This window comes from Carcharodon carcharias, chromosome 34, assembly GCF_017639515.1.
Source record: "Carcharodon carcharias isolate sCarCar2 chromosome 34, sCarCar2.pri, whole genome shotgun sequence".
In the NCBI taxonomy this organism is placed as follows: domain Eukaryota; kingdom Metazoa; phylum Chordata; class Chondrichthyes; order Lamniformes; family Lamnidae; genus Carcharodon; species Carcharodon carcharias.
The window spans coordinates 8,036,637-8,049,656 of NC_054500.1; the positions used below are offsets into that span (position 1 = coordinate 8,036,637).

Sequence of the window (13,020 nt, forward strand, 5' to 3'; positions counted from 1 at the left end):
TCCATGCATTATATTTTTTAAATGCTTATGGTATATCAAGCCAGATCCTAAAAGTATCTGGCTTGTCCAGTATTCTCATAACTGGGATCATAACAGTCCTTTAAATCAACTAAGTTTTAATCAGAAAAACAGAATACTGCCGATGCTGGAAATCTGAAATAAAACAGAAAATGCTGGAAACTCTCAGCAGGTCTGGCAGCATCTGTGGAGAGAGAAACAGAGTTTAATGTTTCAGGTTGATGATCTTCCGTCAAGACTGGAACAGATTAGAAATGTAATAGGTTTTAAGCAAGTGAAAGGGGGAGAGGGAAAAAGGACAAAAGGGAAGGTCTGTGACAGGGTGAAGGGTTGGAGAGATTAAATGGCAAAAGGGTTGGTGGTGCAAAGCCATATTCTTTGGCATTGTGGCATTTTTGCCTCCATTTGTAATAGAGTCCATCCCATTTATGCCCTTGATCAAGCATACTTGATTGAAAAATATGCACTAGCAGACTGCTGTACTAATTCACTGTACAGCAAACTGACAGACCTGCCCTGTGGAATGGTGCTCAGAAACACAAGCCTGTCTTTTTAGTTCCACGTGCGACATAGAACATGTTGTGCGGTTACTACTTGCTCTCTTTTCACTTGTGATAAAATGTGGTATTGACCACAATATTTCCTGGATGTTGGCTGTGCTGTGCCTTCGTTGGGAAATACTAATATACTCCTCAAAATGGGCAATACAAAACCAGCACACTTTTTAGTAGCTAGCTCAACATTTAGGGGGGGAAACAGCAGTGGTAATGTCTAGTAATGGTCTAGTAATCCAGGGGCTCACACTAATGGAAATTCACAACCCACCATCGCAGCTGGAGAAATTTAATTCCAATTAACTAATAAATCTGCAATAAAATGCTGATCTCAGCAACAGTGACCACGAAACTACCAGATTGTCGATAAAAACCCATTAAGATCACTAATGTCCTTTAGGTAAGGAAATCTGCCATTCTTACCTGAACTGGCCCACATGTGACTCCAGACCCACAGCAATGTGGTAGACGCACAACTGCCCTCTGAAATAGCCTAGCAAGCCATTCAGCTGCATGAAACAGCCATAGTACTACATAGTCTACAGCCGTTGAAGAAGGCAGGCTCACCACCACCTTCTCGAGGGTAATTAGGGATGGGCAATTAATGCTGGCCTTGCCAAAGAACAAACAAAAGGAAGTCTGCATTGGCGGAAGCCTGCTAACAAGTCACTTGCACAATGTCTTGGTCATCAGATAGTACTGACTCGAAGAGGGTCTTAAAAGGTGTTATGATCCCCAGCTGAGGTTACCACTGGACAAGCCTAATCCCAAGGTGGAACCCAGCCTGATAGATCCTAACTTTTAGGGCTGGGTTTTTACCTGGTCGGGCGGGCACGACGGACTGGCCCAGGAACGGCCACAAAACTGATCGCCGCTCGCGATTTCACACAGGCTGGCCAATTAACGGCCAGCCAGTGTGAAAGGTGCGCTCAGAGCCTCAGTGCTGCCGAGGTGGGGGTGGGAAGGGTGTTAGGACTGAAGTGTGCGCATGCACGGGGGTGCGCTCAGTGAAAACTCCCTGAAGGCACCGAGCTGCCTCAGGGAGCTGAAGATTTTTAACATTACAAATGAAGAGTTAAAAAATGAGGAAAAACATGTCCCCTCATGTGACTCTGTCACATGAGCAGGAACATGTCAAAAATGAGTTTTAAAAGTTTTTATTTTAATCACTGGTTGAAACCTCATCCCACAAAAAATGCAAAGGCCGCTTGGCCTATTCGCCTGCCCGCCAACTGAACAGTTGGATGGGTAGTGAAAAATTCAATTCAATTCAATTAATTGATTAAGGGCCTTAATAGGCCTCTTAATTGTCAATGGGCGCGCTGCTGCCTCTTGCGTGCACCCGCCAAGTGAAATATTGCGAGAGTACACAATGATGTCAGACCCTTGCCTAACCCAGGCCCACAGCTTTATTTTACTTCTGTTCGGGTCGGGCACGCGCCTGCCCGATGAGGGAAAAGTTCTGCCTTTTATTTGTTTGTTTGGATATGTGGAGCGTAGCTACTGAACAGAGTCACTGCAGTCAGATAATAAACTTTTCGCAAAAGAATAAAACATTTCTTAAACAAGAAAAGATTAACTATATTACAATACTCCTTCACCTACAACTATACCTTTACAGATATATACAGATTTATAAGGATAACACAAGTTATAAAAGCTATCTTGTACTTTAATGTTCACAGTAAGTACAGTCCATGTAAAGCAATTGGCAACCTGTGGTCAGACACACCACCCTCTGAAAGCAAGTGACAGATGCCACTTCAACCAGATGCTATGGATCTCTCCTCAACTTCCCCCAGACACTTATGTTACACCGTGAGCCAACTAGTCTCACTGAACTAAGAATTTCACACGAGGGTTTCCAATCTCCGCTCTCCAAGAACTCAGCTTAGAATCTTCTCTCAAACCAATGCTTTCTCTCAGGCGCCTTCCGCAAGGGTTCACTTCCAGGGTTTTGAACTCTCCTTCTGATGTTCCTCCTCCCTGGGTCACCACATGCATTCAAACTTTCTTCCACACACTTTCGCCAACTCAGTTGTCAACAGTACACCAATGCTTCACATGCCCATAGCAAAGAATAACAGATTCTGCCATCTCTTTGAGCCTTCTGGTCTCTTGCAAGCTGTTTTTGCTTTAAATCTGCTTTCTGCAGCTTTTGTCTCTTTAAATCTGAAGCTTGGAGCCTTTCTTTCTGCCCCTCATTCTTAGCTTTACTTAACAGGTCCTTTTCCAGGTATCTGTCCTACCTTTGGCTAGGAGGTCTGCTTGGGACTTTCTCCTGTTCCACTCCCCTGGATTTTTGGGGTCTTTTCTTTAGCTTGGGACTGGCGATCTGTCCCGTTTGCTCCAATCTCTCTTGGCACAGCTTTCAAATCAAACTGCTGTTTCTAGTTTCTTCCGTGTGTGTCTGTAAGAGAGCCCTGCCTCTCTGGACTGCTGTTGTGAGGCAATAGCCCAGTTTCTCTACTCTTGTTTGTTTAACTTAGCTGCACAGTCATAAAACTCTCATTAGAAATGAAGGCACCTTTTAAAGTGAAACTAAAACTCAATTTGACCCTCTTTAAACACACTGAAACAGAAATACAAATTAAACTTAAATATTAAAGCTAAAACTCATTCCTAACACCCACAAATAGAAATATAACGTACTTAAATCATCTCTATTTCCTAACAAAGAATGTGAAGAAAACTATTTGAAGAAAAGTAGAAATTAGTCTGGAAGGCAATTTGATGTGATCAATGTTAACTGTAAATGCTATTCAACAAAGAATCTTCTCAAGACTTTAAAATTATGGAGAGGTTTGGCAGAGTCGACTTAGAAAAGATGTTTTCATTTGTTCCAAGCCCAAAAGTGGGACCATAAATATAAGATAGTCACGAATATATCCAATAAGGAATTCAGGAGAAACTTCTTTACTCAGAGTTGTAAGAATGTAGAACTCGATACCACAAGGAGCAGTTGAGGTGAACAGCACAGGTGCATTTAAGCGGGAGCTAGATAAGTACATGAAGGAGAAAGGAATAGAAGGGTATGTTGAGATGAAGGTGGAAGGAGGCTCATGTGGAGTATAAACACCAGCATGGATCTGTTGGGTCAAATGGTCTGCATCTATGCTTAAAATTATATGTGATTTGACATTATTTTGAAGTAAACTTAGAGAACAGCTTCTCCTTCAGGTGTCATGTTTTACAATGTTGGTGATCATGGCTCTCCAATTTTCATGATCCTTGATGACAGTCAACATCTTGGTGTTGTTCTCAAATCTGCTTCTTGAGCTGAGAGTGTATTTCCTCTTTTGTCTCCCTCTTGTTCTACTACCTTCAATTTTACCTGTCATTATCAGGGGCAGGATTTTCGACTGGTCTGGCGGGTGCGGCGAGCCTGGGAGTGGCCGTGAAACTGACTGCCCCCTGCGATCGGGCCCTGACAGCCAGCCAGTGTGAAACATGTGCTGCAGCGCTGCTGGGATGGGGGCGGGAGGTGGGCGAGCATGGAGCTTCGTGCATGCACGTGAGTGCGCGCAATGAAAGCTCCCCGAGGCACAGAGCCTCAGAGCTGCCTCAGGGAGATGAAGATTTAAAAAATCAGGAATAAAAAACTTAGCAATGGTAAAAATAATGTCCCCTCATGTGACTCTGTCACATGAGCAGGGACACATTATAAATGAAATTTAAAATTTTTAATTTAATTTTTAAATGCAGTTTGAAACCTCATTCCGCCCATGGATGGAGGTTTCCTAAAAAATCCAAAAGTCGCTTGGCCTTTTCGCCTGCCCACCAACCATAAGGCTGGACAGGCAGTGAAAAATTTCATTTAATTATAACTTTAATGGCCTTAATAGCTAAATGCTAATTGTTGGCAGGCGCGCTGCTGACTCCTGTCCGCACCCGCCAACCAAAAGTGCGCAATGGCGTTGAAACGCTCGCCCGACATCATCTCGTGTCATTTTACGCTCGAGCGGGTCAGGTGCGCACCCGCCCGCTCAGCGCAAATTTCTGCCCAAGGTGTACTAGCTTCTTTCACTTATGTACGAGCCCAAAGAACTGTGTTTGTCTCTTGGTGATCACCTGCAAAAGTTCTGCTTATGTGCCAGCTTTCCCCAAAAATTCCACATTAGCTGCGTGTGTTGTCCATAACCCTCATCATACGAATCAGAAACCATGGCCGAGATTTTGTCTTCAGCATATCATTCTCTCCGTGGTAACCAGAACCGAGTGCCACTCCACTTTCTTTCTTTCTGCCTTTTTCCACGTGATTATAATTAACATTTTAAGTGCCAGCAACATTCATGCAGAACATGTTTGACTGAGCAGCAGAGAAAGCTTTTCATTAGTGAAACCTGCCGTCAGCTGACAATGCTGTATCTATGTATGGCCTATTAAAGAGCCTCCTGTTCAAACAGGGATGCTGTGCATCACTGCCAGGATGCTCCGCTGTTTGAGACTGCCATACTCTTTGGAGGGATGTGTGACTGCTGAAGCAGATTGGTCCCACGGTTCACAATGCCTTCCTTTACATTCTCCACCAGGCCATCAGGGAAAGGGGGGAGGTGTCCTTTCCTGAAGCTGGTGTAAGAAGACCCTCTCACCAGACCAAGGTGGCCTGGACAGAGGTGACAGGGGGACGTGAGCAACCATGGGATCACCTGCTGAACCTGGGTCCAGTGCAGGAAATGGGTCAACAAACTGCTCCAATCTGCAAGATAAGTGCCAGTGTCCCAACTTCAACAGAGTCTCTTGTGTGGTTATCAATAATGCATAGGTGCGAGTGGGCAGCTATGCCAGAAGACTGAATGGTAAGGCTGGACTGGCCAGGAATAAGGAGGAAAAGACAACCATCCTGCTGATGGCATATGGGCACAGGATAGATGCAATGAAATGTGAAGCACTCAAACACTGATGATCCTTAATGTGATTCTTTTTGTTTTCCACTACAGGTCATTACCTTGCAAGGACCAGGTCACAGCCAAGGGAGGACCCAGAAGACTTTAACTCTGGGAATGAAGCAGCCAGTGCCCCAGAGGAAGCATCATCATCTGCCTTAACAGTGTAGTTTTTTAGAGGGTATGGCAGATTTCATGCCAGCCATAAATTCTGCTTCATCAATTGAGACGATGGTGACCACCATGGAGATCGAGCATTCGATCCATATGTGCTCTGAACTGCATTCCATTGCTCTAACCATGGGCTCAGTGCAACAATGGCTAGGCAAGAGAGGCACAAGGCTCTTGGACCTCCCTCCAGAGCCTCTTCCCATCAGGGAGACAGAGAGGTGCCAGTGCGCATCCAGATGGGGGAGGAGTTCATGTTGTCTATCCCGGGGCTTTCATCTCAGGATAGCCCCAGGGTTAGTGGAGTGTCCTCTGATGACATCAACAACTCCAGCAGGCGGGGCTGAAGTGGATGCTCCTGAACCACTGCAGGAGACCCCCAATAGGCTGGAGCCCTCAAGATCCCATGCCTTCAGAGGATGCCCGCCAGTCATCCAAGTTAATGGGACATGACACTGATTAGACTGCCTCCACCTCAATTGCTGATGTCAGGGTAGCACCTAGACACTGTGGCAGAAAAAGAAAGTTGAAGAAAGTATGAGCACTAAGGTGGCACAGGTGATTTTTCCATATCTGTCTCACTTGTTAAAATGAGCACAAAATAATTTGTTTTCTGTAATTGTCTGTAATTATTGAGACTTTTTGGGGCCTGTCGTGTTTTTCTCCCAATGTGATGGCTAGAGAGAAGATAGGGACACAGACATTATTCCTGAAATGAGATGTGTTGTATTTTTGTGCATTCTTTATTGTATGTTCATATGAATTGTTACATCTGCGATGATTATTCTATGGAACATGGCTTTAAATGCAGACACAGCTGGTCCCCCCGGGCTCTAGAGGATATTGACCCACTTAACTCTCAGCAGCCATAAATGAGGCAGGTGCAGTTGCATCCAACGCACTTGGACAAAGGTGTTGGATCAGAAAAATTGGGCAAGACAAGCTGTTACATGAATGTTCACATACCCCTAATATTCCCTTGATGCCAGCACTCACTAGCGAGTGTGTGGGACAAAGCTCCACTCCTCAATTCTTTTCTAGGTGGTAGATTACACAGGTTTAAGGTTGACTTGGCAAGGGAGGATGGCAGAGCTAGGTCTGCACCCCAGGAAGGCGATGGGGCAATGGTCATGCAGAAGCTTCACTGTTGTGGGAGCCATGTGATCAGGTTGGCCCTGGAATCCCTTGCAGTTCTCTCCATGGCCCTGGCATCCATGAAAGGCTCATTTGGATTTATGGACTCCTCCTCATGCTCTGACAAATCCTCATCTGAGGAAGGCTGATCTTCCTTCTGCTCTTCCCTGACAATATTGGTCCGTGTTGCACACCAGTTTGTGCAGTGCACAGCAGACCACTACTATCCGTGACACCCTCTGGGATGTGTATTACAAAGCCCCTCCAGACTGAGCAAGGCGGTGGAAGCGCATTTTAAGAAGCCAATAGTGTGTCTACGATAGCTCTGGTGGAACATGAGCTTGATTGTAGCGTTGCTGTGCCTTGCTCTAGGGATGCCTCACTGGTGTCATCAGCTGTGTACACATGGGATAGCACTTGTCACTGAGGATCCATCCACCATCCTGGAAAACGAGCACAGATCTGCATTATTCTTCTACTGTGGTCACACACCAATTGTACGTTCATGGAGTGAAACCCTTTAGAATTTACAAATGCAGCTGTCTGTTGCCAGGGAGCTTTTATAGCCATGAGTGCAGTCAATAACCTGCACTCAGGAAAACCCACTGATAAAATAAAATGTGGCTGACCTTGCAGCCTGGCTGTCTTCATCTGTGGTGAAGAGAATAAAATCCATTGGCTTTATGTGCCTGTCAGATGCCACAAATGTTGCCCATTGTGCCCGGAAGCCATTGTTGGCGTAGAAATTTAGCACCGCTGTAATCATCAGGCCCACTGGCATGGGGTTCCCATCAAATCCACGTGGCTGCATATCTTGTTGGACAATCCGGCAGATCTGACTATTTCCCGGGACGTCCTCAGGCATCTCTGGCATTGTTTCTCTGACATCTGAAGGTAGTTTGTTATTGTCCTCTGGATGTGTTGACACGCCAGTGCCTGTCTTTGCCCATGCCTTCCCAGGATGTCTGCATCAGGACCAGCCTTCTCCTCTGGTGCTGCCTTCTGTTGGCCTCAAGGCCTCTGTTGTTGGACAGCAAAGGCTCTCTCTCTCGCATTCACTCCTCCTGCTCCCAAGGTTGCAGGGATATTGGGTGAATGAGACCCAGGGTTCTCATCCATTTAATTAATTATTAGGGAGTTCTTTTAATCGGCCAGTTGTGTGCAACATGAATTCCACCCACCAACATGACCCTTCTCCCACTTCAATCTGCGATCCTTGCAACTGAATGGGTGTTTTCAGCAAACCACAGGCATTGGTGCGTGTTACATTCCAAACCTGTAATTCCAAATCTACCTTCTACCCCCTCCCTTGTCATCCTCGCACTTATCCCCATCACCCTTCACCCCTGCAACATAACCTTTCCTTTCCCCTCTGTTACCCTTGAACCTCCCCCTATTATCCTGGACCCTATTACCATTTCCTTGCACACTCCATCTCTCTCTTCTTTGTGCCTACACCCATGGCCATCCCAATGCCCACTATGACCCTGAACTCTCCCACTATCCCCCTCCATGCTTTTGTTCGCTCCTGTGACCCACACCACGAGACCCTCCAAATCCAGTCCCGAATCTGGACCTGCCCTCAAACAGAGTACAACTTATCCCTTTAACTGTGGCTGTTCCCTCTGACAAGCAGAACCCTCAACTTGACTCTCAGGATCCCAACATTGACCGCACTGACCCCTTCCTTTAGGATCTTCATCCACCTTTCAATCCCTCCTTGACCTGCACATTCTCATTCACTCCCCTCAGGCGACCAGCACGTCCAGGACATTAGGCCCTTCCTCCACCACACCTCCCTCACCTGAAGAGCCCCCTCTGTTCACCCTTCCTATCTTCCACTGCACCTCCCTGCACTCAAACACCAATCTCTCAGCATCCATTGCCTTGTGCCACAGAGTTCAACATGGAAATCTGCTTACTTACCTTAGTCATACCTGCACAAAGCCAACTGTCACCTTTAAATGATCACGAACTGGGTACCGTAAGAGTCACGTGCAATGCTGACTGCATTCCTAGGGTAGGACTTTATTAACAATTGGTTTGGGTTAATGAATACTCATGACACACAAACATATTACAAGTACAAACCTGCCACAAGCTGGCATAATTTTTGGGACGTTGCAAACCCACGCCACTGACTTTATCCCTGCATCACAACCTGCTGGTGGGAAATCGAAATTTTGCATCCCGCTAATTAAGTCACCCTGCACGCCACGTTTCCTGCTCTTGTGGGCTCCATAAAATTCCCTCCCACATCTCTGTTGCCTTTAAATTTAACCTCCATTGTCTTGTTTATATTCCAACTTTCACATCCATATAGTAATGTTGACCAGATGTAGCATTTTAGTAATCTCATTCTGCTTTCCATAGAGATGCTCTTATTTCTAAAAAGGTCAGGCATGTTTGCGAACGTCTGTTTTTCAAGTTGTCACACACTCCCTTTTCCCATCAGATGTTATTAAAACTGTGCTGATGAGAAAACACTCCTACTTGTTTTAGAAAACTTACCGTCATCATATCATCACACTTCATATCTGGATCATCTTCATCCTCACTCTTGTTATAAAATTTGCGGAAGAAGTTGAAAGCCACTACTGTGTAGAGGTACACAACAACAGCCAGCAGGCCCACAGTCATCATCAGCTACAGACAATGAGAAAAAGACAGGCTTAAAGCTTTGCTGGGGAGAATTCAAACATTTTAATTGGGGAATTTAAAGAGCAAAAGTTGCTCTTTCTCATTTCTTAAGACTGGGATTTTCTGGCCCCATCATGGCAGGACCTGCTCCATGGGATGCGGCTGCCCAGCTAAATATCCATTGACTTTCGGTGGGAGCAGATGATCCCGACGGTAGGTGGGGCCGGAAAATCCCGGTCTTAATCTGAAGTTAACAGAAAGTAAGATGTTATGAGCCCCACCTGTTTGCCATTGTGAGTTACAGAGGATAGGATGGTGCGAAGGGTCTTGACGCCCATAGCGATATCCAGGAGGTGAGCAGCAAAGAAGAAACTGTTATAATGACCGAGGGCGGACATCAGCATGTACCAGCACAGATACAGGAAAGACTGATGAAGAAACAAAACAAAAATATTTAAAATTGCAAAACAATTACATCAAATCACACTGAAGAATTTGCCACATGTTGGTTCTACTTAAATAAAATTGACCCTTTTCCTCTAGGGTAAAGATTTCTTCTCCAAAATGGAAAATCTTTGAACAAAATGCAGTCGCCAACTTCCCTTCCTCTTTCTTCACTAATTCTGTTCACCACCTTGGTACGTACACATCAGACAGAGGGGAGTGAAAGCTCTGCTTGGTAAAACCTTTACACCCTTATCCCTAATCCTCCACAATCAATTAATGCTTTCCTTTCCATTCAAAAACATCCATTAAGGATAAAAACGATTCAAAATATTTTCTGTTTCATTTCACTAATTAAAAACGTGCAGTGTGTTTGCATCTACTTACATTGTCAGTGAAGATCACCCCAAACTTCCAAATTTGGTACTTGATGTCCAAAGATGTGATCCTGTAATCAAAGCAGAAGAAAGGAAATGCACAAGTTTACTGGTAACTGGGTTCATGTTTCACGTGTATCCTCATTTTTACTTCAACATTTATAGCTTTAATAGGTGCTTGAAAATGAGAGTCATTTTCATCAAATATACATAGAATTAATCAGTACACTCACAAAAGAGAGACATGGGACAGAATCTTCGGATCAGTGAGTGGGGATCGGTCCCGCTCACCAATGTGTAAAATGACGCGCTGTGACATCAGACATGCTTCCCTGCGTCACCGTGCGTCATTCAGGTATTCAGTTCGGTGGGCACGCACCGGACTCGGCTGTGCGCCGGCCGAACTGTCAAAGGCCTATGAAGGCCATTTAAATTCCAATTGAAATACTTAACTGAGCTGCCTGTCCAACTTTAAGGTTGACGGGCTGGCTAAGAGCCCCGCATTTATCATGAAACCTCATCCACGGGCGGGATGAGGTTTCATTAAAGTTCTGAAACTTTAGCAGAAAATTTTAATAAAATTCATAGACATGTCCCAGCTCATGTGACACTGTCCCATGCGGGGACGTGTCTTTACATTTTTTTCCCTTTATTAACATTTTTAAAAATCAAAGTAATCTCTCTGAGGCAGCTCTGTGCATGCGTGAAAGACCCCCCCCCCCGACTCAGCCTACTCCCGCCACCCACACAGAGAGCTCACAGCGCTTCCTAGTGTGCAACATGCTGAGCGGGTCTTAATTGGCCCGCCCACATAAAATGGCAGCGCGCAGCTGATTGCGGGTGGTGATTGGCCACGTGCCCACCCACGCCCGCTCCCCCCAAACCCCCCCCAACGGGGAGAAAACATTCCCCATAAGGAACTTCTTTGTCTGACATCTGGACTATTTCATAAAATTTGTTGTAACAGTTTCATCATTGTAACATCTGACAGTACAGTACTTAACAGGTTGACCTGACAATATAGTAGCCAGAATCCAACCATTTGAGCAGAATACAAGGTGCCCCACCCTAGGAACAGCATCGGAGACGGTGGGAGAACACTTAATTGAGTGAGAATGCATGGGATGGAGTGCCCATCATCTTTTTGATTACCCCCAATTAATTCTGCGGCAGGGAAGATCAAGAACGACCTTCCCGCCCCTAGGCAAATTGAGACCCTAAAGTGGCCAATTAATGGGTGGACCCACACAATGTGAGTAGACTGTCAGGTGTGCACTGGGCACTTGTCTGTGGGCTGGGGGGGTTGGGGGGTAAGGGTGCAGGGGGAAGACACCCCTTAGGCCTCCACACTTAATCCTCTCTCTTCACCCTGCCCACACTACTTCTTTGGGACTTGACTGGTGCTGGCGAGGCTGTGTCACTTCTCTTCAGGAGCCTCCAGCACTGTTCCTTGTGCTGGGCCTCCTATAGGCCAGTCATGGCTGCCACACTTGTGGGGCTGCTGGGTCTGCAAGAACTGCTTGCTCTCTATATTAATGAAATCTGGAATATAAAGCTAGTCTCAGTAATGATAACCATGAAACCATCACTGATTGTTGTTAAAAACCCATCTGGTTCACGAATTCCCATTAGGGAATGAAATCTGGCCTACATGTGACTCCAGACCCGCAGGACTGTAGTTGACTCTTAACTTCCCTCAAAGGGCAATTAGGGTTGGGCAACATATGCTGGCATTACCAGTGACATCCACGTCCCATGAAGGAATTTTAAAAAAGGCACTAACCATGAGAGAACAGAGTTGTCAGTTGCTGGTTTTTTCTCCTGAGGTACAGTGACATCCAAGGCACTCATATCCATCCCCAGCAGCTCTGCGATACGCTCCCTGCCATAGATATCACCGTACTTATCCAACACCTAGAAATGCAGGAAAAAATATTTAAACTTTTGTTGTTGTTTCAGAATTTGCTCCTAAAATTCATCTGTATAATGAGCTTCATTTCCACCGCATTGTGATAGTTTTTTTTTACAAATTATATTCATGGTATGCACAGAATACCAAACAGCTGAATACTGAATGTCAACATCATTTCATTTAATGCTTCTCATTGACAAAATTGAAATTGATCAGAACTGTTCAATACAGTAGAAGTCAGTCATGGGAAACTGTAGTCTAGTATCTGTGAAAAGGGGATGGGGATAGGGGGTGGCGGTGGGGGGGTAAGATGGTGATGTAGTGGCAATGTCACCGGATTAGTAATCTAGAGGCCACCCAGGTTAATGCTCTGGGGACGCGGGTTCAAATCCCACTAGGGCAGCAGGTGGAATTTAAATTCAATTAATAAAATTTGGAATTGAAAGCCAGTCTCAGCCATGAAACTATCATCAATTGTTATAAGAACCCATCTGGTTCACTAATGTCCCTTTTGGGGAAGGAAATCTGCCATCCTCACCCGGTCTGGCCTACCTGTGATTCCAGACCCACAGCAATGTGGCTGACTCTTAACTGCCCTCTGAAATGGCTCAGCAAGCCATATTGAACATTGAGTACTAGTTCAAGGGCAATTAGGGATGGGCAACAAATGTGGGCCTTGCCAGTGAAAGAATAAATAAAAAAAGTAAATTTTGAGACATATTCGTGATTAGTTTTCAAAACTACGTTTACCTTTCTTTTGACGAACTTGTCCCAATAGTTATGTGGGAATGACCTACAGAGGATGACAAAAGGAAATCTTGTCAATGTAAAAGAGGGCTTGATCCTATCAAAACACTGATACATAGCAAGTGCATGGGATGCAAAAT

General features: G+C 45.2%; 1 protein-coding gene across 1 annotated transcript in view; it reads right to left on the reverse strand.

Moving 5' to 3' along the window:
* The window catches only part of LOC121272536 (ryanodine receptor 1-like), a 467,552-nt gene that overhangs the window by 13,850 nt on the left and 440,682 nt on the right, over positions 1–13,020 (reverse strand). Inside the window, exons 93-97 of the mRNA XM_041179156.1 lie at positions 12,884–12,926; positions 12,005–12,135; positions 10,232–10,292; positions 9,682–9,828; positions 9,272–9,406 (exon numbers count right to left, since the gene is read on the reverse strand). Of these exons, the coding sequence (XP_041035090.1) occupies positions 9,272–9,406; positions 9,682–9,828; positions 10,232–10,292; positions 12,005–12,135; positions 12,884–12,926 (517 nt within the window). The remainder of the gene's footprint in view (positions 1–9,271; positions 9,407–9,681; positions 9,829–10,231; positions 10,293–12,004; positions 12,136–12,883; positions 12,927–13,020) is intronic.